Source organism: Panicum virgatum, chromosome 2K (genome assembly GCF_016808335.1).
Source record: "Panicum virgatum strain AP13 chromosome 2K, P.virgatum_v5, whole genome shotgun sequence".
NCBI classification, from domain to species: Eukaryota; Viridiplantae; Streptophyta; class Magnoliopsida; order Poales; family Poaceae; genus Panicum; species Panicum virgatum.
The window spans coordinates 46,038,184-46,062,821 of NC_053137.1; the positions used below are offsets into that span (position 1 = coordinate 46,038,184).

The 24,638-nt window shown below is 47.6% G+C and overlaps 1 protein-coding gene and 1 pseudogene across 1 annotated transcript; both read right to left on the reverse strand.

The window, feature by feature from the left end:
- Positions 1–18,811: 18,811 nt before the first annotated feature.
- LOC120679508 (beta-1,3-galactosyltransferase 6-like) lies at positions 18,812–22,995 on the reverse strand. Its single transcript, XM_039961122.1, has one exon. The coding sequence runs from the start codon at positions 20,023–20,025 to the stop codon at positions 19,039–19,041; it is 987 nt and encodes a 328-aa protein (XP_039817056.1). The 5' UTR covers positions 20,026–22,995; the 3' UTR covers positions 18,812–19,038.
- LOC120679518 lies at positions 21,729–23,191 on the reverse strand (annotated as a pseudogene).
- Between the last annotated feature and the right edge of the window lie 1,447 nt (positions 23,192–24,638).

A 24,638-nucleotide genomic window follows, 5' to 3' on the forward strand; every position in this document is an offset into this window, starting at 1 on the left:
CTGAGAACTTTGAAAATTCCTAGATAATTCTAGAAAAATGCTAAAAAGGCAAAACCAGTTGCATTAGCTTTGTAATTTCACGTTCTATCTGATAGAACCATGAAAAGGGGAGTTTTGTTAATTTTGCTAGATTATTTTGCTGGTTCCTGTTTGAAATGATCGATGGACCAAGAGGGGGGGTGAATTGGGCCTTTTTCAATTTCTAAAACACAATAAAGCGACCTTAACCTATGCAATGCTAGTAAGGCACCAATTCACTAACCGAATAACTAAGCTACCTACACAAGCTATGAGAGATATAACGAGAAATAAAGCCTAGCGAGGTAGAGCTAAGTTATGATCTCTAAGTCAAGCACATGAATAAATTGCATGAAAGAAAATGCTTGAATAAAGAGAGTGGACAAGAGACGACCGGATTTTTTCCCGTGATATCGATGTGTTGGCACACACCCCTAATCCACGTTGTGACACTCACAAAGAGTTTTGTCACCTCCCATGTCACCGAGACGTGGGTGCTCACTAAGAGTCTCCGTTCACCATCCCGGCATGGTGGAGATCAAGCCACGTACAATCTTCTTCTCCGGGCTCCCACAATCCTTGGCAAGCTCCGCGAGAAAACACCTCGATCACCAAGATCGCCTAGGTGATGCCAATCACCAAGAGTAACAAGCTAGGGCCTTCACTTGAGCAAGAACCGATCACCAAGAACGGATGCACTCAAGCTTCTCTCTACTCAAGTCCTTAGCCTTGCTTCTTGAATGATTGAATGATCAATTTAATGGAAGATGAAGCTCAAGGTGGCTCTTGACTATAGTATGAGTGTATGGATGTTGCCTGTTGTCAAGAGTGGCAAAATGACCCATTGGAGGGGTATATATAGGCAGCTCACACGGATAGAGCCGTTGGAGAAAAAACTGCCAGAAAAGTCCGTAGCGCCGGTTAATCCGACGTCCCTCCAAAAGTCATCGTCGGTTCAACCGGTGAATGTAACTTGCCCATTTGAAAAACTAGCCGTTATTGTGAGGGCCTGATTGACCGACGACTCATCGGTTTAACCGGTGAGTGTGATTGTTCTGCTGATCAACTGAAATTTCACCTCACTGGACAACTGCACCGACGTTAACTCAAATCAAATCGTCGGTTTAACCGGTGAGTATAATCTTGAAATACCCTGGAAAAACCAACTCTCTGGACAACTACACCGACGTTAATTTTGAACATCATCGGTTAATCCGGTGTTAATACTGTCCAGACACTGATCACAGCGTTTAACCGATGTATAGAAAATGGTCAGCGTCGGTTAAACCGGTGTATTGAACTCTTTCTGTTTTTGCCTTTTTCTAATTTGAGTCTTGAATGAAAACCAAATATTCTTGAGATATGAGTTGAAAACCACTTATTTGAACTTCTAAGAACCTGAGTGACCATAGTGTGCATCCATTTTTGAAAGATCATGTCCATGCTCAAGTTACCTGGCCTTAACCCCTCTTAATAGTGCGACCTCTACAAAACTATAAAACCTATACTAATCTAAGTGTCCTTCTCAACCTTGTGACACTTAGTACTAGAAAGATCCTTAGTCTTGTTATAATCTTGAGTTGAATACCGAGATCGCCTTTTTGAATAATGAAATTGAGGGGCCTCTTTTGACATATGACCAAATGAGCGATAATGGTCTATTAAGCTGCACAAACTCATTAGTCACAATAATGGTTGTCATTAATCACCAAAACAAACCTTGAGGGCCTAGATGCTTACACTGTTTAAGAGCAATTAAAGACTGGAACTACATTTTTCTAGTTGGAATTGAGCTTGTTTTTGCTCAAATGCACCCCAGTCTTTCTTGTTGGAGACACTTCAGGCTAAAGATAAATTGGAGCTAAGATCCCATCTCAGTACTACACCATTCCTTTGGGCCGTAGTTTTGAGAGTGTTGTTTATCGGTTTTGTCTATACTTCTAGTTGCGAGTACTGCATTGCATTGCATCATTTCCTGAGTTTCATGCATAGCATATTTTTTTTATTTTTTATTCGTATAGACGCTGAAACCGAAGTCCCTACGAGCTGATTGCCGAGCCGGTCCAAGAACCTTCTGCAGGAGAACCGCAGCCAGGAGAAGTTGTTGATCAAGCTCCCGAAGAAGTCACTAACCCTGCTGACCTACAAGGCAAGCCCCGGAGCAAAACCTATATTTTCAGTATTCAATGTTATTATTTAAATATTGCGCATTAAGTTTTCTAGGAGTTGAATGAAACCTTAGTATACATGTTTCCCCCTATGTACCTATAAGTCTCTGCTAGTATACAGGCCCCGTTAGAAATGCTTTGCTAATTTGGAACCCGGTAGAAGCCGAGTGATTCCTGTCACTCGCGAGAGATAGGTCTTGTTACTTATGGAAAAGTTACTGGAGAATGAATAGTTGAGAAAAGAAAGGAATAATGGAGACCAGGCGGAAATGGATTGGGTTATGGATATGAAATGGATGGAAAGTAAGCCTCCGCCTGTGTCGATTGAGGACCGTACCGTTGTTGGCAGTGTTGATCAAGTTTAAACAGTACTAACCACATGCCGGAAGTAGGAGGTAGTCAAAACCGGTAAGCTCAGTACCATATGTGCATCGGTAGGCGGACTTGATACTGTCTTCACCAGTGGAGCTAGTATACAAACTCATGGCTGACCCTTCATTGGTATCGGTGGGGCTAGTAGTCTCGGGTTGCAAGGCAGTTCGGCTATTCGGTGTGCATATGTGAAGGGTTGCCACGTAGGGTCCGACGGGGCCTATATGTGACGTGTGTGTTAGGTCCACCTTGCAAGGTTAAATCGGATCGATTCACCGTGACTCGCGGATATGAGAATCTTGGTCACTTTGTCACATCGTAGTAAAGGATCAAATGAGAATAGAATTATGCGCATATGATTTACGACTGTGGTTTCCTGAAAAGATAAGATGATCAACCATGTGTGTATTAGCTGTTCAGGCAAATCTAGTGTTTTTTTTATCAAACTAATTGGAGCTAAAATATTGAAAGTAAGGATCCAGTACTAGTGTCTTTTCAGCAAAAGAACTCCAGAGCCAAAAGCCTTGCATATTTAGGAGTCGGCTAAGTATATACCAATAGTCGGGTAAGCCTTGCTGAGCATTAGAGTACTCAGGGTTTTGGTTGCAACCCTTCTGAGCAGGCTGTGTTCCGGAAGACTTTGAGGAGATTTGCGCATCTTGGATTGGTCAACCTCTACCTCCGGGTTGGTCGGTCGAGTGGGTTCCGTCTTCTCCGTGAAGTGCAGGCAGATGAGCCTCACATCAGAGGGCAAGATGTGAAGCTCGTCTTTTGTCATCGACGTTATCTACCGTATTGAATTTTCGAAGCTTGTTTCAAACTTGTTGTACTTTTCGCTGTGTTTGAACTCTGATGTTTGAAATGTAACCCTGGATTGTAAAACTTTATTGTGAATTATTTCGAAAGCCTGTGTTAACCTCTGTTGGTAAATTATTTTGAACTCTGATTTTGCTTGTAATCACCTGTGCTCGTCTTTTGGCGAGAGTTCCCGTGTAGTCGATCCTAGTTACAGCAGGCAGTCTGGGTGTACTGGTTGAGTGCAATAACTGAGGAATAAGCTTAAATGGTTGATTGGTGCACTTGATCGGTATTATTTGGACTGTTCTGTGACACCCCCCCCCCCCCCCGCCTCTCCCTCCCTCCCTCTATCTCCAATCACTCCCGCACCCTTGCTAGTGCAGCTCAGGGCCACCCGCCCGTGCGGCCGCGGGCGAGCTGTTAGCATCAGAGATAGCAGGGAATTGGGAGAAGGAAGAATCAGAGTAGAATCAGGGAAAAAGCAAAGGGGAACAAAGGAATTGGCGACGGGAGGATAGATTAACTTCAAGAAGGAGTAAGAGTTCATACAACTTGTTTCCCGATGCTCTCTCCTCCTCACACACGGTATTTAACCATTGCCTACAGGCTATTACATGGGCCAAACCCGATACGTGCACGCTGGCACCTTTCAACAAGTCCATTCGCTGCCGCTGAGTCTGACATTGGGCTTCCTCGTGCGACGGCCCATCACAGGCGCTACTGGTGCCGGAATGCTCACTACTACAGAATAGGCCTTTGTTCCAGGCCATTTGTCCCAGCAGCCTTTGGGCCCGGGATAATAGGTGGCTTTTGTCCCGGGTCCAACGGCTAGCCGGGCCAGCGGGGGGGACAGGGGCCTTTTGTCCCGGTTGGAGGCACCAACCGGGACAAAAGGCCCCCCTTTTGTCCCAGTTGGTGGCTCCAACCGGGACAAAACTCCTTGGCCCTCTTATCCCCTTCCCTCTGCCCCCGCCCGAGCCATTCAGCTCACTTGTTCTTGCTGTTCTTGGCTCGGGAGAGAGGAGTTCTTGCTCATTTCTTCACCACATTTATGAAGATCTTTGATTCCCCGTCCATCCATCGGCGCTAAAGGTTTGGGGCTTGTTTTTCTCTTCTTCCTTGGCTTGTATAGCTCATCTTATGCTTTAGAAATAGAGAAAATGTGTAGCTAGCTCATTTCTTGGACATTTAGATTGCATATGTAGGTGTGATTTTCTTTTAGATTTAGATGAGTATGTGGATAGTAGAAATTTTTAGAATGAGTGTAGACACTTCATGTGATGTACTTGTATATATGACCATATTGTGGATAGTTGATTTTTGTATTCATGAATTAATTAATGAAATGAGTATATTAGAATTTTTTGTATTATGAATGGATTATTTTGACACTCTAGTGATGTATTTATTCAGGCTCACATTGAAACCATCTAGAAGCTAAAAAAATCTTTATTTCGAAACAAGTATATGCCGTTAATCTCCATCCAATGGTGATGGCACTACCTTTCGGGGATACACGATGCGCTATAAGGATGTCGCGAATCAGCTGGTCGCATCACCAGCACTTCCGATTGATAAGAAGACAGCATTTGACGCAGTCAGCATGGCCGTTGTTGTACTGAGAGCATATCAACGAGCACACTACCTGTGCCAAGTGTTGTGCCTATTAATCGTAAATGTTGGTGCTGCGACTGGCCGATTGGTGACATCCTTGTACCGCACCGTGTCCCCCCGAAAGGCAGTGTCATCACCGCAGGGTTGAGGTTACTGACATATACATTTTTAGAAATAAAGGTTTTTTCTTCTTCTAGAGGGTTTCTGGATATTGAAAAGAGTGTACTCCTGGAACTGAAGGGTGTCAAAGTAAATTAGAAGTTATAGAGATTTCTTTCAATTAATTAGAGATTTCTTTCAATTAATGATACATTTCATCTTTTTTATATGATTTCATTGTTATTTGCAAGAGTTATTAATCTGATCATTGTAATTGTAATAGAAAATAATATTTGCATTATAATGCTAAGAATTTATAATTTTGTGGAAAATAAAGGTATTTTTCAGTAAAATATGGCTTCAGCAGCTGGAGGGAGTGGCGCCGGTGGGGGTGATCGTTGTCCTTCTGGAGAGAAGGGCACAACTCGAGTAGGTCATCGGTCCAAAAAACCTAGTGCTTTTCATAGGGCAGCGCTCCGTTATTTGGAAAAAGAATATAGAGAATGCATGGCAAGGGGCGAGGAACCTCCGTTTGATCTTGAGGATTTATTGCGGCGTTATGGTTCGTCACCACCAAACTCGTAGGTCTCTGCTCCGCCATCTTCTTCTACGCCAGCAAGAAATCCGTTAGAGCATTCTGCGTTCCAACGCAAGGATGGTTGAAAACCTATGTGTTGTTGTCCGAATTTTGATGTTTCATGTATAGTACTCCTTTGTTAAGTTCTGTAATGGATTAAGTACTCCTTTTAATTAATCAAGATGTATGATGGATATTGCAGATCTTTTAATTATTCATGTTATGTTACATTTAGTTTAATTTAGGTTTGATATATTTTATTTATTCGATACGTGTAAAGAATTCAAATTGATTTATTTAAAATGCAGATGGACCGGCAATGGATGTACAATGTTGACCGACGTTCGAAAGAATTTATTGATGGCCTGCATTATTTTTTGTCTGTGGCTGAGGCAAACAAGCAGAATGGTTTTATGTGCTGCACGTGTGTTCATTGCAACAATAACAAGGATTACTCATCTCCAAGAATCCTACACAGCCACATTTTCGCAAATGGTTTCATGGAGAAGTATGTTTGTTGGACGAAGCACGGAGAACAGGGGGTTACCATGGAAGACAATGAAGAAGAAGATTTTGACGACCACTTTCCAGGGAATGCTGGAATCGGTGCATTCGATGATGATATTCCCATGGAAGAGCCCGAAGTAGATGTAGCAGAAAATGATCCCCGCAACGATCTGGGGCAGGCATTGCACAATGTGCAGGCAGACTGTGAGAGTGAAACGGAGAGGTTGAAGTTCCAAAAATTGTTAGAGGGCCACCGTAAGTTGTTGTACCCAGATTGTCAAAATGGATTGAAGAAACTTGGCACCACCTTGGAGTTGCTGCAATGGAAGGCGACAAATGGTGTATCCGACAAGAGATTTGGTGAATTACTCAAACTTGTTAAAAAAAATGCTTCCTAAGGACAACGAATTGCCTACCACATCGTATGAAGCCAAACAACTTGTTTGCCCTTTAGGGTTGGAAGTGCAAAAGATACATGCATGCCCCAACGACTGCATCCTCTACCGAGGCGAGTACGAGAATTTGGATGTTTGTCCCGTATGCAGTGCATTGCGTTACAAGATTAGAAAAGATGATCCTGGAGATGTCGAGGGGGAGCCTCCCCGGAAGAGAGTTCTTGCGAAGGTCATGTGGTATTCGCCTATAATACCACGTTTGAAGCGTCTGTTTAGAAATAAAGATAATGCTAAGTTGATGCGATGGCACAAAGAGGAACGCAAGAAAGACTCGATGTTAAGACACCCCGCTGATGGGTCGCAGTGGAGAAAAATAGATAGAACGTACCCTGAATTTGATTTGGATGCGAGAAACATAAGGTTCGGTTTGAGTACGGATGGCATGAATCCTTTTGGTGAGATGAGCAGTGGTCATAGCACTTGGCCTGTGACTCTTTGTATGGACAATCTTCCACCATGACTCTGCATGAAACGAAAGTTCATCATGATGCCAGTGCTTATCCCGGGTCCAAAGCAGCCCGGAAATGACATTGATGTGTACCTCAGACCATTGGTCGAAGAACTCTTATTGCTCTAGGGCGATGAAGGTGTACGGATGTGGGATGAATACAAACAGAAAAACTTCAACCTACGAGCATTGTTGTTCATAACGATCAGTGACTGGCATGCTCTTAGTAACTTGTCAGGACATTCGAACAAGGGATACAAAGCATGCAGACACTGTTTAGATGATACCGATAATATATGGTTGACTCACTGTAAGAAGGTTGTATACATGGGTCATCGTCGGTTTCTTCCCATTAGGCATGCGGTACGAAAGAAGGGCAAGCATTTCAAATCATGTATATTTCTTGAACTACTTTGAGAATATTTCTCGATCTCGTCCATCTATAGGCAGTTAGTGATTTTTGTTATATGTTTTAGTCAAGATGGACCCGCGAATTCCGATCAAGTGCTCACAAATATGTGGATTATTTAGAGAATTTTTTTAAGGGTTTTATTTGTATTCAAATTTTATTTACGATGGACCCGCGACACACAGACGCGGAAGACGAACAGTTCCTGTTGAATATGATTGTCGAAGGTCAAGGAGATGTCCCTGAACAAGCTGATGATGGCAGCAATACCGACATATATTTGAATATGTCCGGTGATGGAATTGAGCCACTATCTATTCAGGATGATGCTGTTGGTGAACAAAGTGCTAATGTACATATCACGACTATACTTATTTGTAGTGAAAATCATATTTTCATCTGAATCTATATGAATACTATGAATGTTTTTTATAGCCATCTGGATCATCGTCGCAGCAGAAAAAGACGAAGCGAGGCCCGACAAAAAAACTGGAAGGGCGGTTCATTATAACGGAGATTGGTCCAGATGGCGAATCGATCGCTCCAGAAGCTGCCGCCAAAAAATTCATAAGACAATCCGAATGTATTGTCAGGGACCACATCCCGATCAGCTTCAGGCTCTAGAAAGCTTCCAATCCAAGCGAGGAACGAGATGCGGTACCCGAAAGAGAAAAAGAATGGTGCTGGCGGGAGCTTAAGAAAAACTTCACGGTTCCAGCTGAATCCGAAGAGATATGCAAGCGCTGGACCTTGAGTAAGATGGCCGAACAGCTGCAATCATTCAAGAAAATTTTGACGAAGAAATATATCAAGACCGGGACCACACTCGTATTTACCGGCGAGCTCGAAAAGCTCAGGGGTGATGAGGACATCGCTGCATCGGATGCGTACACGTTGAAGTCCGACTCGTCTTCAACTTGGACTTCATTTCCTTCTCGGATTCCAGAAACAGTCTGCACCAAAAACGACGCCACGGCCACATACGGAGTCCGTTTGAGGAGATCTTTATATGGTTGGAAAGATAATTTCATAACCTTTCTAACGCCACCAGATTCAGGTCCATATCTATTCGGAGTCGACGGGAATTCATGAAACAATTCGACATCCAGAATCTGGAAAGGTGCTGCGCCACCTATTTTGGGCCAATGGCCCGTGTATCGTGTCGGGCCTTCAGCCCAAGTTGTGGGCGCCCCTTCCCTGGTCGCCCCAACCCTAGGACGCCCTAGCTCTTCTATAAACTCAGTAGCCGCCGCCGCTTAGACTTGGGTTTTGTTTAGTCTTGAGTTTTCCTTTGAGGAACAGACATTGCATCGTTGTATCTGTGGCGACAAGTCCTTATACATTGATCCAGGGCCCCCGTTCTTGATCTCCTCCACTGTGTTGATTAGTCCTTTGGAATCGAGTTCTTGAACCCCACTTTGATTTTCGCTTCATTCACATCTGCAATTTCAGATTGCGTGTTTATCCTTTCTTGCTAGTGTTCTTCGATTCGCTTGCAGGAAAAGCCTTCTCGGCGAGGTCAATCAAGTTGTGCTTAGTTGATAACCAGCGGAGCGGTGGTGTAATGGTTGCAGGCTTCGAATTCGTGTCTGATTAGAAGTCGGATCGCCAACGTCACGTACTCCATCAATCGAATCTACCCTACCTCTCGGAAGATCGGGCCGCGTCTACATCAAGGGGTCACTGGGATGCATTTGTGGAATACAAGTCTTCAGAGCTTGGGCTTCAGAAGGTGCAGAAGGCCAAAGACAATGCCTCGAAGAAAGTGTACCATCACACTCTAGGCCAAGGAGGCTACAAGCTTGCAATACCCAAATGGGAGAAGATGGAGCATGATCTGCTTGACAGAGGCATCCAACCTGCGACCATGAACTGGCCTGACAGGTCAAGGACCTGGTTTTATGGTCACGGGGGAAGCTTGGACCCATTGACATGGGACTGCATCTATGGGCCAAAGATCCAGCTAGCAACCCAGAGACTATAGGAGGCCATACAAGCAGCGGATGAGGGAACATTCCAGCCGGATAGAGAGAGGGACGAGCTGACTTACGCCCTTGGGAATCCAGAGCATCCGGGCCGCACAAGAGGCAAAGGCATGGTTCCGTGGAAGTATGGGTTCAGGGATTACATTGAATCATATAGAAGCCGGCAAAGAAGAAAGAATGATGAGCGGGAGCACTTGCGAAGGCTAGAGGAACGGCTCATGTCACACGATCAAAGACTGGAGGAAGAGGTTCAACGCCAAGTGGCCATAGCAATGAGCCAGCAACAGCAAGCGCAAACGGTGCCTCCAGAGCCTAATGTCGCAGCCGATCATATGTCTCAGCGGAAAAGCAGCTGCGCTTCCACAGACGTCGCCGTCGAGCCAACGGGGATCCAGGCCGCAGTTGAAGCGATGGCCCCGCAGTGATTTCCAGTGGATGAGATCACCCAGCGGACACCTTGTGACCTGTAGACTGCCATTAAGAACTTAATGTTCACTGTTGCGTACGGTACCGCCATGCCAACCCAACCAGTAGACGTGTACCACGGGCAGCAAATTCCGACAAGATATACAAGAGTTGGCGTGGAGCAGGTGTGCCAGGGTTGGGAGACGCTCGAGCTTGATATTCCTGGAGGCGATGGGGAGAGGACACTAACAGAAGCCATTCATGCCTACATCATATGGGATAAGCGCTACATTGTCCTAAAGTCAGATGATCGAACAACAAGACCGGCATCTCAGCATGCCTCTCCAAGGCCATCATCTCCGCAAAACCCCCCAAGGGCGGAAGTGTCTCAGCAAGGTTCACCGGCACATTCTCCATCACCATCATCTCATGCGCCGATGAACACTCAAGCGTCACCGTCGCCTCCATGGTCACCCCCTCCGCCGCCGGCAAAGAAGCAGAAACAGCCGCCGGCAAAGAAGGTAGCTGCACCGGCTAAGGAGCCTCCAAAGAAGAAGGAAAATCAGAAGAAAAACAAGGAGGCTCCTATTAAACCCTGGGACATGAGCCTTGAAGAATGCGATCGGATAACTCAAGAAAGAGTTAAAGAGCACTTCAAGCCGAAGCCGGAGCCCGAGAAAGTGATAAATCCGGTAGATTTGAAATTTTTTAAGGGAATGTGCGAAGCAAATAAGAGAAAATTCATTCCGAGAGATCCCCCTTCAGACTACTAATGCACAATTATCAAAACTACTGAGAAAAAGAAGAGATAATCAAAGTCATCGTCGTCCGACGTTCCACAGCTCGGAGCCCAAAAGAAACAATCAATAGAGCCTCTCGTAGTGGGACAGACGACGCAACAACAAGACTTTGTTACATTTTTGAAAGAATCAAACCTGACGGCGGCTCAGATTGCAGGGGGAGAGATATTCCAAAGGCCGATGTGGTCGTCAAATGGACGTATGAGCTGGGCAAATCTCTTGTACCCCCCGAAGTAGTGTCCGTGCTTCCAACGCAAATGTATAAGCTGCACCAGCACTACATGCGTGTGATGGCCGATTGCATCTTCATGCAGGGCGCAAAGATTAAAGATGACGATTTCTTACAGGGGGAGGCCATTATATGAATAAACTGGGAAGAAATTTACCAACTATTCCATTAGGAGGACCTCGACATCTCTATGGTCGGCTTGTGGGTTCTGTAAGTATTTTACTCTCCTTACGTATTGTTTTGCATGATCTCAACATACTGATCCCTTGATTTATTCGGTATCATGTAGAATGGAGATACAAACTTGCAGGAGAAAGGGATACTCTCACCTCGGCTTCATCGACCCAATTACTTGTAATTGGAGGATTCTACGCGACACTTCCGATGAGCTATTCCAAAACTTGTTCAAGTACATAAGCGTTCATCACAACAAGCAAATGATATTGTTTCCTTACAACTTTACGTGAGTGATTCCTTCCGTCTAACTCTTTCTATTCTGTAATCGAATTGTTTAAACCTTAACTACCAAGAACTGCCTCCGTATAATCTTGCAGTGAACACTGGGTCCTAATTGTCATAATTCCCGAGAAGAGCCTACTCGTGGTTATGGACTCATTGAGGAGAAATCCAGAACAATACGAAAATCTTCTTAACATGATGAAAAAGTAATTCTACCACTACTCCGTCGATGACCGATAATTTGAATCACTTTGTTACTTGACTATAATTGTTCTAATCATGCACAGGATTTGGAAACAATTCGATAAAAATCATTCAGGCAAATTTGACAAGGAATTGAAGATCAAGACAGATTTTGCGGTACGCACTTGTATGATTCGTTGCACGATTCATTAATTTTATTATATATTCATGTAAATACATGATAATTTCTTCTCTCTTAAAGTGTATGAGGCAGAAACAAGGCACTAATTTATGCGCATACTATGTATGCGAGAACATCTATGGTCTGGTAGGTCCTCCAAGGGCCTGGATAGATTGGGAGGAGGAAGTAAGTAAACATTTTGTTAATATTTGAACTCATATTTTAATTAGTCGAAATTAATTATCCCCTTTTTCCATAGGTCGAGGAGATGCGCGATAAACTCATACCGGAGGAAAAGATTATGGCGATTCAAGAACAATTGTCCGGATTTATTGTTGAGCAAGTCCTCGATCCAAAAGACGAATTCTACTATGATGGACTATCTAATATTGACAATCGCAGCAAATATGATAATATATGCGTATATATGTAATTAAAAACAAATATACCTATGTAAATATATATGTGTGTGTATGTATTAAATTTCTATTTATGAGTATGTATGTATTATATATATAAGCACTCCAATAATATATATGTGTGTGTATATATATATGTATTAAATTTCTATTTATAAGTATGTATGTAGTGGCTGGTCCTGACATTCCCCCTCCGTTGAAATACCGCTTGACCCCAAGCAGGCGCGAAAGGAAAAGCTTGCTTCAAAGCCACCAGATCCTCCCAAGTGGCCATGTCCTCCGGCCAGTCAGACCACTTAATCAGGGCCTGCTGCACTGGCTGCACACCTCGAGTAACAAGTCGCCGCTGCAAAATAGACTCTGGCACTCGTGGATAATCAAGATTAGATGGGACAGAAGGGATGACCTTATCAGTTGAAGAAACTGCTTGTTTAAGCTGCGAGACATGAAACACTGGGTGGATGCTAGATGAACTTGGCAGCTCCAACTTGTAAGCGACCTGACCAACCTTGGCCAATACCTTGAATGGACCAAAATACTTGAACGCCAGTTTTTGGTTAGCACAGGGGGCTAGGGACGATTGCACATAGGGTTGCAGCTTGAGAAACACCATATCGCCCACCAAGAATTGTCGTTCAGATTGACCTTTATCTGCTTGTCTTTTCATGCGAAGCCTGGAATGGGTGAGATGCTGCTTAATAAGGGAATGCATAGTCTGTCTCTCCTGGAGCCAAGTACTGAGGTCGACAGAGCTGACTAAATCAACAGCAGATACACCAAAGTGGCGAGGAACATAACCATAGAGTGCCTCGAATGGAGAGCGACCGATGGCGGAATGTTGACTCGTGTTGTACCAAAACTCGGCTTGGGGAAGCCATTGGAGCCACTTAGTGGGACAAGCATTGACGAAACATATGAGAAATGTCTCCATAGTTTGATTTAGGCGCTCTATCTGGCCATCCGACTGTGGGTGGTAAGCTGATGACATTTGCAACTGTACATCGGCAAGAGAAAATAATTCCTTCCAAAACAAGCTGGTGAATACTCTGTCCTGGTCAGTAACAATAGCTGAAGGCAACCCATGCAACTTATACACCTGAGTCAGGAACACTTTAGCCACGCCTGCAGCAGTAAAGGGGTGGCGTGACGGAAGGAAGTGCCAATACTTGGTGAAATAGTCGATGACCACCAACACACAGTTCGCATTACCAGATTGTGGCAAGCCCTCCACGAAGTCCATGGACAACACTTGCCAGGCTGCAGATGGTACTGGAAGAGGCTGCAATAGACCCGGCAGCTTGGCCCTGTCCGGCTTGGCCTGCTGGCAAATGGTGCAAGATTTCACATAATTGGTGACAGCACTCTTAAGACCTTTCCAAGCAAAGAGTTTTTTGATCCTCAAATAAGTGACAGGAATTCCAGAATGCCCCCCAATGGCACTAGAGTGACAAGCAGATAGTAATTTCTGTTGCAAAGACAGATTTTGCCTAATCCAAATCCTGCCCTTAAACCGAAGAAGGCCATTGTGCAGGGAAAAATCTAGTACTGCCTTGTCATCCAACATCAACCTGGCAATAACTGAGGATGCATGATTGTCTTCCTGATAACCAGTAACCACCTCCTGAATCCATTGAGGGGTACAAGAGGTTAATGCCGCACACTCAGAGTCATGGGAGGATTTTCTAGACAATGCATCAGCAACTCTATTTTCTGTGCTTTTTTTGTAAATCACCTTGTACTGCAGCCCAAGCAATTTAGAGAATACCTTCTGTTGCCAGTGTGTGTGTAATCTATGCTCAGTTAATTGGGTGAGGCTCTTTTGATTAGTGTATATGATAAACTCATTGTGTTGCAAGTAAGACTGCCATTGCTGAATTGCCAACAAAATAGCCAAATACTCTTTCTCATAAGTGGACAACCCTTGGGATTTGGGGCCAAGTGCTTTGCTGATAAATGCCAATGGGTGACCGTCTTGCATGAGCACGGCACCAACCCCCAGCCCACTAGCATCTGTCTCAATAGAAAATGGCTTGGCAAAATTGGGAAGGGCCAACACAGGTGCCTGGCACAATGCCTGTTTAAGAGCATTAAAAGATTCCTCATGTATAGCAGTCCAAACAAACACTGTGTGTTTCTTAAGGAGATCAGTGAGAGGCTTGCATATAATACCAAAGTGCTTGACAAATTTCCTGTAATACCCTGCCGGCCCCAAGAATCCTCTGAGCTCTTTAACAGTAGCAGGAGGAGGCCAATTAGCTACTGCAGCAACTTTAGAAGGATCAGTACTGACACCTTTGACACTGATCACATGCCCCAAGTAACTGATTTCTTGTTGGGCAAAGGTACATTTGGACAGCTTGATCTTCCACTGGTCCTTGGCAAGCTTCAAACACCAATATGATATGCTTCTGGTGCTCCTCCCAAGATTTGCTATATATGAGAATATCATCAAAAAATACTAGGACAAATTTCCTCAAATATGGGGCCAAGGTAGAGTTCATTGCCTCTTGAAAGGTACCAGGGGCTCTAGTCAATCCAAAAGCCATGACCCGAAACTCAAACTGCCCACAATGTGTTTGAAAAACAGTTTTGAATTCCTCTCCAGGCTTGAGACGAATCTGATGAAAACCAGCTCGCAAATCCAGGGAAGAAAACCAACTTGCTTGTGAAAGCTCATCCAAAAACTCATCTATAATGGGCACAGGATATTTGCACTTGATAGTAATGGCATTGAGATGCCGATAATCCACACAAAATCTCCATGTGTTGTCCTTTTTCTTGACAAGAATTACCGAGGATGAAAATGGGTTGTTGCTCTTTTGTATAATGCCATTCTGCAGCATCTCTGTAATTTGTGCCTCAATTTCATTTTTCAGAGCCGGTGCATATCTGTAAGGTCACACTTGAACTGGTGCAGCCCTGGGAAGCAAGGGAATATAGCATGATCACAAGCCCTTATGGGGGGAAGGTCCACTGGTACCTCAAACAGTTCACCAAACTCCTCTAGAAGCTGTTGAATCTCAGGCGGCCAGGACACAAGAAATGCATTATCCAGCACTTGCAACTCCACTGAACAAACCTGAACAATGGTGCCTCAGGAGCAGCACCATGCAGCAAAATAGTGGAACCTCCATAAGGTAGAACCAGCCACTTAAGTTTCCAATCCACCTTCATTGGGCTAAACTGCTCGAGCCAGTCGATGCCCAAGATGATATCATAACTGGACAAAGGCAACACTCACAGGTCTGAAGAAAAACCATAGCCAGCCACTTCCCATCTAGCTTGAGGAAGATAGGTGCTGCAAGACAGCCGCTCACCATTAGCCACTTGTATAGACAAAATAGATGGCAAGGCTTGAACACCAGTTAACTGAGAAGCTAGAGATGCACTGAGAAAAGAATGTGAACTGCCCGAATCCACAAGAATATTCACAGGATGCTGCTGAAGAACACCATGCAAACATAAGGTCCTAGGAGCAGGAACCTCAGACACAGCAGCCACCGATAAAGTCATGAACAACTGATCTTGGGGTTGAAGTTCACCATCAGTGTGAGAGAGTACATCATCACCATTGAATATGTCTAATATTTCCTGGATCACATGAAGCTGAACTGAGTTGGAACAAGTATGATCCTTGGACCACTTGGCTGCGCATTTCTCACAGAGGCCCTTAGCCCATCTGAATCGGCGTAATACCTGCCATTTCTCCTCAACAGAGCTGCTATGAGGGGAATCAGAACCTTTCTTCCCTTCAGCTCCCAATGGAAACTTGTCCCCTTTGGATGGAGGTGCTGGCAGCGGGAATGCTTGCTTATAGCTTGGTTTTGAAGAATATCCAAGGTCAGCCTTCTTGAACTCCTTCCGCTTGCCAGGATCATACACTTCCTCCTGCAATTGCGCAAGAACAAAAGCAGTATCGAGGGAATTTGGGCACTGAAGCAAAATAGCAGAACAAAATTCCTCCCGTAACCCATCGACAAATTTCATGGTATAATAAAGAGGATCAGGATGACTCTCATAGGCTGCTAACTGATCTACTATGGCAGAAAATTTCTCAATGTAATCTAGCACTGGACCTGTCTGCTTAATATGAAGCAACTGCCGGATCAACAACTCATGCTGATCACGACCGAAACGGTCAAGTATGAGTTCAGAAAATTTTGACCAAGAACAGGTTCTAGTTTGTTTTTCAACAGATGGTAGCCAACGCTCTGCAGCATCAGTAAAGCCCATCACGCCCACACACGCCCACATGCTAGACTCTATGTCGAACATATCAAAATAATCTTTAGCTCGACGGATCCACAACTTAGGTTGCTGGCCGTCGAAGGCAGGGAAATTCATCTTAGGCAGTTTTCCAATAGAATAACCTCGAGACCCCATAGCAGTACCCCTCAAATCAAAGCGACTGGGCTGATGCGAATGGAAGGGAGCATGAGGCTCGGAGAACGTACCCTTGCCCGGGGGATGCACCACGGTCGTAACGACCCCATGGTCACCCTCCCGGAGGAACTGATCGACGCGGTGCCCGTTGGGCAATTCGGCGGCGCTGCTCGCAGCGGCCGGAAGTGGTAGGGCGATGAGCGGGGGCTCAGCACTTCTTGCCATCGCGGAGCGTGCGCTCCCAATGCTTGGTCAGCTTGCCGACTTCGAGGCGGATGTCGTTGACTGTGCCCTCGATGTCGGGCCACCACGCATCAAGCGATGCTGCTGTCTTCTCGATCGCGAGGATGCGCGCCTCCTGCGCCGACTCCACCTTCAGGAGCTGCTGCTCCCACTTGGTGTCGAGGTCGGTGAAGCGCTGGCCCAAACGCTCCTCGTGCTCGGAGAAGCGCTTCGCCAACTCGTCAAGGATCAGCTTGGTGTCGGGATTCATGGCGCCGTGGCGGCGCTGGAGCCGGGTGAAGTGGTCGTGGGTGGACTGGTGATCCAGATCGAGCGAATCCGCTCCAACCGGATCTGAGAGGTGGACAAGCAGGGGCTGCGATTCAGGGGATTCAGGAGAGAATAAGGAAGAGGAAATCCGAGGATCGGAGGAAGCTGATACCAGATGTTAGCATCAGAGATAGCAGATAATTGGGAGAAGGAAGAATCAGAGTAGAATCAGGGAAAAAGCAGAGGGGAACAAAGGAATTGGCGACGGGAGGACAGATTAACTTGGAGAAGGAGTAAGAGTTCATACAACTTGTTTCCTGATGCTCTCTCCTCCTCACACACGGTATTTAACCATGAGTAAAATACACCGTGGGTACATGAACTTGCAGTGCTGTGTCAAATAGGTCCATAAACTTAGAAACCGGACATCTAGCCCCTCGAACTTGCGAACCCGTTCACCCCAGGTCCAGTCCGGTTTTGCATGGCTTGCATGGCACTGTGCGCCCGCGATTTGCTACAGTAAACACGGATTTGCTACAATTACCGCGGTTTTGTTTTTTATTTTCTAATTTATTTCGGTTGAATCTTTGAAAAATCATAACTCTTCGATACGACATCGGATGAAGATGATTTTTATATGAAAATTGTAGCCCTCGACGAGATCTACAACTTTCTAGTTTTGAGTTTTTTCATTTGATGAAGTTAAGTTGCCCAAAAAAATTATACAAAAGTACAGCACCATAATAATCACGTACTTCTGCTTATCGCACTAGAAAATTAATATATTTTTCTATTTGTTGTCAAATGAAGACACTTGTATACTAAAATTTTAATATAAAAGATCTAGATTCTTAGAATTTTAAGTTTTTATATTTGAAGTTGTTAAAATGTCGATAAAATGTCGGCCACTTCCACCACCCCGTCGCACAACCGCTTCGACCACGGTTTCCTCAGCCGCGCGGTGGCGTGGGCGCCGGCAGTTGCCTGCCACGGGGAAGGGCAGGAAGTGGGCCTCGCAGCATCCGCAGCAGTGGAAGAACGTCAAGGCCACGGAGAGCAGCAGCTGCTCTTGCCTCCCTAGCTCCTGCAGGTCCAATCCACCGAGCGAACAACAGGTCAAGCCTTCCTCTCCACTCTAATCGAGATGCAAGCTACCAGCAGCTCCCTCAAGCCTCATCTCCAAATCAGAGCAGAGCAGGCGCGTCAGAGAGATTGGAGAGGGAGAGACAGAGACAGAGAGATGCAAGATACCAGCAGCTCCTTCAGTCCTCATCTCCAAATCAGAGCAGGCGCAGGGGAGAGAGATTGGGAGGGAGAGAAAAGGGAGTAAATGTTAGAAGATAAGATTACAGAGGGTGATTTGTGTAAATAGTTGCTAGCGTGGCACCAGGTGGCGTGCCACGTCAGCTTTGGCTGCTCGCGTGGCTTGTTTGGGATCTTGGGTGGACCACTTAATACAGTTTAGAGATCTAGATAGACGATTTGAGAGTTTAGAGACTTAGATGAAACTGCGGAACAAGTTTAGAGATCTGGAGTGCAATTTACTCTTGATACTATTTAGTAGTAGAGGGCAAACAATTTATTTTTTGCGAACAGATCCATGCCTAAATGACACTCTTTGGGAGTACGCATTTGCTTTCTACTCCCTACGTGTCAAATTATTAATTATTTTTTGGCTTTTTTATATTTACGCGCCTAGAAAACTTAAAAAGACAGATAATTTGGAATCGAGGAAGTAGTGACCCCTTTGGGGAAAAAAAAAGATAAATCAATCACCGACGAAAGCATATGGAGAGCAAAGAGTTTCATGTCAGTGTCAACACGGCATTTTCACTTCGGAGAGCCTGGAGCTAATTGCTCAGCTTGGCCGCGCGCGTTGACGATGCCCAATCAGACTTACCAATATAATAACAACAAATACTCACGAAATGAATTGAATGTGAACTCCGTGCGCCACCTTTGGTACAATCAACCAACGTCACCTCAGAAAATACACCAAAAATGGAACAAAATTAAACAGCTTGCTTAGCTGCTCGGTCACGGCAGATGGTGCAGGTCGGAGGGCCGCTCGATCCCGGCGGTGACGTTGAAGTACATGAACGCCGCCGCCCAGCGGCGGTTGTCCTTGAGCATGTGCACGGCGATGGTGTCCGGCCGGAAGTTGTCCATGAACCAGTTGAGGTCGTACATCCGGGGCTTGAGGCTGTACCGGTTCCTCCCCTTGCCGCCGATGTTGAGCCACTTGCCGACGAGCAGGTCCTCGGGCCCGTGCGTGTCGTTGTGGCGCAGGATCTCCTGGTTGCCGGACACCCACCGCGCCACGTCCCACGACACCACGTACCCCATCCCGTGCATGAACGGCATGGGGTCGTCGCCGACGGCGAAGCCGTGGCCGAGGTACACGTCGTCGCGGGGCTTGCCACGGAGCTCCTCGGCGAGCGCCGCCACGCGCAGGTACGTGTCGTCGTCGGTCTTCATCACGTAGTCGTAGGGCGCCGACGCGAAGAGGCGCGGCACGGCGGAGAGGTACGCGTGCGTCTTGCCGTCGTTCATGTTCTCGGCGCAGTCCAGCACCAGGATGTCGCCGTGCCGCCGGGCCTCCACCGCCACCAGCGCCGCCTCCACCGGGTCGGTCACGTTGCAGAACACGAAGCGGACGTCCACGCGCGCCACGCCGGGCGGCGGCGCCGGCTGCAGCGCGTAGGCCATCCGCACGATGTCCCGCCGCTCCCGCCGGCCCGGCATGGTCAGGACGCCGACGAGCAGGCTGAAATCCGCCTCCGCCGGCCGCGGCGGCGGCGCCGCCACGGCGCCCACCTTGCTCTCGGCGGCCCCCGACGAGACGGAGTACCCGTCGTCGGTGCCCGCGCCGCCGCAGAGCACGCCGAGGCCGTCGGAGCGGGCGTTGGAGGAGCCGAGGCTCGGGAGCACGAGCAGCACGGCGAGCAGGCCGAGCGGCACGATGAGGAGGTACGGCGTGCAGAGCGACGCGCCGTGGAGCGCGTGCGACGAGGTGCTCTTCATGGCTGGCGCCGGCGCTCGCGCGCGCGTTTGCTCCGTGAGAAATGGAGGAGGGACGAGAGTACGTGTCCCCGTCCCCGACCGCGGGGCGCCGGCTTATAAAGCGGCACCGCCGTGCTCCGCCGACTTGGCGACTAGTCGTGGCGAGGTGTTGGTTGAAACGTTCGTGCATGACGGGGGACACGGGAATTTGGCACATCCGCCACGCGACGGCGACAGCGTCGTGTTCCTGAATTTTTTTGTTATTAATTGGATGCCGTATTTTTCTGTGTTTTCTTTTTGAATGCGTGATAGGAGATGTTTCAACGCCCGGGGAACATGAGGTGGCAGTCTGGGGCGGCTTCGAACTCTATTAAAAATCACATATCGATTCGATCTGCGTCTCGTGGCCTTGGACTGACAGCTCGGGACTCAATAGAAAAACGGCCACAGGTCGAGAGCAATCATACACGCTCCGAGCAAGGATGAGAAGGGCGCTATCTAGAAGGTTGCAGCTTGCCTGTTTGCGTGATGGCAGCAGCTGGCAGGCAGAGGGAGGGAGGCCGCCGGCGGCAGGATTCTCTGTCGGTTACTGGCGACCTGATGGAGGGCGGCATGGAGCTCGCACCTTGGTTTGGTGGCGTCCATGGCATGCCTGCTTCATCATACATTCATACAGTATGATCGAAGCTGAGGTCTCACCAACCTAGCAATATAGTACGGCACGCCCGGCCATTGGCGGTTCAGGCTGATTGGCTCGTGGGGCCACCACGTTTTGTTTTGAACTAGCGAGCGTTCTCTGAGAAGTTGAGAAGAGAACAGTTAACAGGGCTGAACAGCATCCACTTGCAGCCCCAACGGATGCGTGTGGAAGGCGGGCACACGCAAGCCACTCTGCTGTCTGTAACAGCCCACGGGAGAGTGGGACGGCCAAATTCGGAGTTACTGTATAGCAGCTACTGTAGCGGCGCGAATTTAGTCCCGTACTGGAAGTTGAGTTGAGTCCAGACCAGCTTAAATACCAGGCCCAGGGTAGTTGAATAACTCCGGTTGCAACTTTTGCGCGAAGCGAGGACGAAAGCGCAAGAGAGTTATTTAGCAAGTGTGAGTCGGGTCGTTACAGTGGTATCAGAGCCGACTCTCGCGGTTTCACGCCACATACGGGCATAAGTGCGCGGGCATGAGCACGGGCGCGTGGTCGCAGATGCCACCGGCATGTGGGCGGGCGCGTGTGCGCCGGCACTGGACGCACGGACGTGGCACAGGGACCGTTGGCACTGGATGCACGGACGTGGTATATGGGACCGTTAGCACTAGACGTATGGGACGTGGCCAAGAGAGTAGATCTTGGTGGTATTTAGGTTGGTCTGGTACTCGACGGGGACGTCGAGTCCTAAGGGGGGACCTAAGGGGGGATGATTGTAACAGCCCACGGGAGAGTGGGCCGGGCCAAATTCGGAGTTGCTGTGTAGCAGCTACTGGCCCAGGGTAGTTGAATAACTCCGGTTGCAACCTTTTGCGCGAAGCGAGGACGAAAGCGCAAGAGAGTTATTTAGTAGGTGTGATTTACTCAACGTGCAGAGTAGATCTTAGCCGTTACCCGGGTCGGGTCGTTACACTGTCATGCGTATTCTCCCCAAGGGACTGATAGTGATGCTGTATACTAGTATACTTGTAGGAGTTTTGTATACCACAATTATACTGCAGTGATAAAACGTTACAAGGCCTGCGTCAAGCAGTATGCATTATATTGTAGAATACAAAAGGATCGTACATTCCACGGAGCATACCTAACACCACTTGTCGTTCTCAGGACAACAGAGACAAGACTTGCGACGCTCTCTTCGAAGCTCCATGGCGTGTCGAAGAATCAGCGGCAACGAAGGATGTCACGTCACGGGGCCAATCGATGGAGCACGGCGCAGAAATAAAGAAGCTTCCGAATTGAGAGCGACGCACGAGACGGTTCCGACGTGCACGGCGTTCTCCTGTCCTGAGCGCGTCAACGAACTCGCCGTCGTCGGCCCACATGACACGACACGTCTCGACGCAGATGCTCATGCAGTCATGCTCCCCCACTACTCCCCCCATGGTCCATCCGTGCCCCGCACAACTTGTGTGCACGAACACTCACCAAACAATTAACAATTGGGTGTGCGAATGAATTATTATTAATTAACACGAAAAGGAAAGAATCGAGGTTGTTGCTGCAGGTCGATGGATCACGGGAGGTGGTGCAGGTCGGAGGGCCGCTCGATCCCGGCGGTGACGTTGAAGTACCTGGACGCCGCCGCCCACCGGCGGTTGTCCTTGAGCATGTGCACGGCGACGGTGTCCGGCCGGAAGTTGTCCATGTCCCAGTTGAGGTCGTACATCCGGGGCTTGAGGTCGTAGCGGTTCCTCCCCCTGCCGGCGAGGTTGAGCCACTTGCCGACCATGAGGTCCTCGGGGCCCAGCGTGTCGTTGCGCGCCAGGATCTCGTCGGCGCCGGCCACCCAGCTCGCGACGTCCCACGACACCACGTACCCCATGCCGTGCATGAACGGCATCGGCTGCCCGCCCATGGCGTAGCCGTAGCCCAGGTACACGTCCTCGCGGGGCTTGCCCCGGAGCTCGTCGGCGAGCGCCGCCACCCGCAGGTACGTGTCGTCGTCGGTCTTCATCACGTAGTCGTAGGGCGCCGCCGCGAAGAGCCGCGGCGCCGAGGAGAGGTACGCGTACGTCTTGCCGTCGTTCATGTTCTCGGCGCAGTCCAGCACCACGACGTCGCCGTGCCGCCGGGCCTCCACCGCCACCAGCGCCGCGTCCACGGGGTCGGTCACGCTGCAGAACACGAAGCGGACGTCCACGCGCGCGCGCGCCGCCGGCGGCTGCAGCGCGTAGGCCATCCGCACGATGTCCCGGCGCTCACGCCGGTTCGGCATGGTGAGGACGCTGATCAGCAGGCTGAAGTCGGGCTCCGGCGGCGGCGAAGCCGGCGCGGCGCGCGCAGAGGGCGCCGAGGCCGTCGGAGCCGGCGCGGGACGGAGGGCGGACCACGAAGACGAGGAGGATGATCGCGAGCGGGGCGAGGAGGAGGTAGGAGGTGGGCGTGGGCGGCTTCATCGTGGTCGCTGGTCGGGGGTGACGAGACGGGAGCGCGCGCGCGGGCGAGCCGGTGCCGCTTGGCTCAAATAGAAAGTCGTTGCGATCCCCATTCGAGTCTGTGTTAAAGAAATCGCGGAACCGTTTGGCAAGAGGATTTAGCCCGTGTTTAGTTTCAGCGTAAACATTTTTTGGGTTGGAATCTTGCTAATTTAAAGTACTAAATGAAGTTTATTTACAAAACTTTTTGCACAGATGGGTTTATGGAGTGGGAACTAAACAGAGCCTTAATCTGGGCTTCTGGCATTCGAATTGAAGCCGTGTTTGGTTTTTTTGGGCACGTTTCTCGAGAAGAGAATCTCGCATGCATGGAGTACTAAATGTAGTCTATTTGCAAAATCTTTTCAGGGATGGGTGTAACTTTTCGCGATGAAACTAGTGACGGTAATTAATTGATGATTTGCTATAGTGATACTAAAGTAACCATCCTTTAATCACGCGGTCAAAGGCCTCGTTAGATTCGTCTAAATTAACCATCCTTTAATCACGCGGTCAAAGGCTTCATTTGATACTCTAAATTAGCGGTCAAAAGTGCTACAGTATTTCCGCGAAATCTAACCAAACACGGCCGAAGAAGAATGGGTTGATCGAGACGTACCACCACCAAGAAGTTTTTTTAAGAAGAAGAAGAAGAAGCAAGTAGCTAGTGTCAGAGTTAGCGCCCGATGAGGCAGCCAGGCAGGCATGCTGCGTGTAGCACACGAGCAGTCGCTCGAAACGATGCCCTGATTCAGAACGGGCAACATCCTGGATAGTTCACGCGACGGGAATCTTCGTACGACGTGGGGTGTTTCTAAATCATTTTTATGGATCTCTCAATGATTCCTTTGGATTCATCACGTTGAGATTAGGCTTGTTCCAACGGTTCCTGACCACGTAGCGGGAGCTTTAGGGGGAACCGTTGGAGGGAATTCCCCCCAAGCTCCCCCTATATACGTATATATGGGGGGAGTTGAAACTCTCCTCGTATATAGGGTGAGTTTCAACTCCCCCTATATTTTAATCACACCGTTTTTTCACGATATTAATCCTGTTTGGGCCTCGTAATATGATGATAATGTGTATTATGACAGTACAAATATTGTATGATTTTTTTAAATTTAAAAACGATAAATAAATAGTTAGTTGATGAGTGATAGTATATAGAGGGAATAGATATGGGGGAATGGTTGGAGAGAATGAGTTATAGGGGGAGGAATTTTTTGGAGGGAGATAGTAAAATATAGTAAATAGTACGTTTAGGGGGAGTTGGAGAGGGGGAATGATTGGAGATAGCCTTAGGTCAATGTTACTGACATTACTTCCAGAGAAGTACGTATAATCACACGGATAACTGAGGCTCAGGAGTATAGTACTCCATCAATTCCGGAGTAGTTGATAAATACTCCTCGCTTTCTAAATTATAGGTACACATAGTAAAATTTATGTATTTAGACGTACCGTATGATAAAATTATAAACTTAGAAAATCAAAATGACCAGTAGCTTAGAATG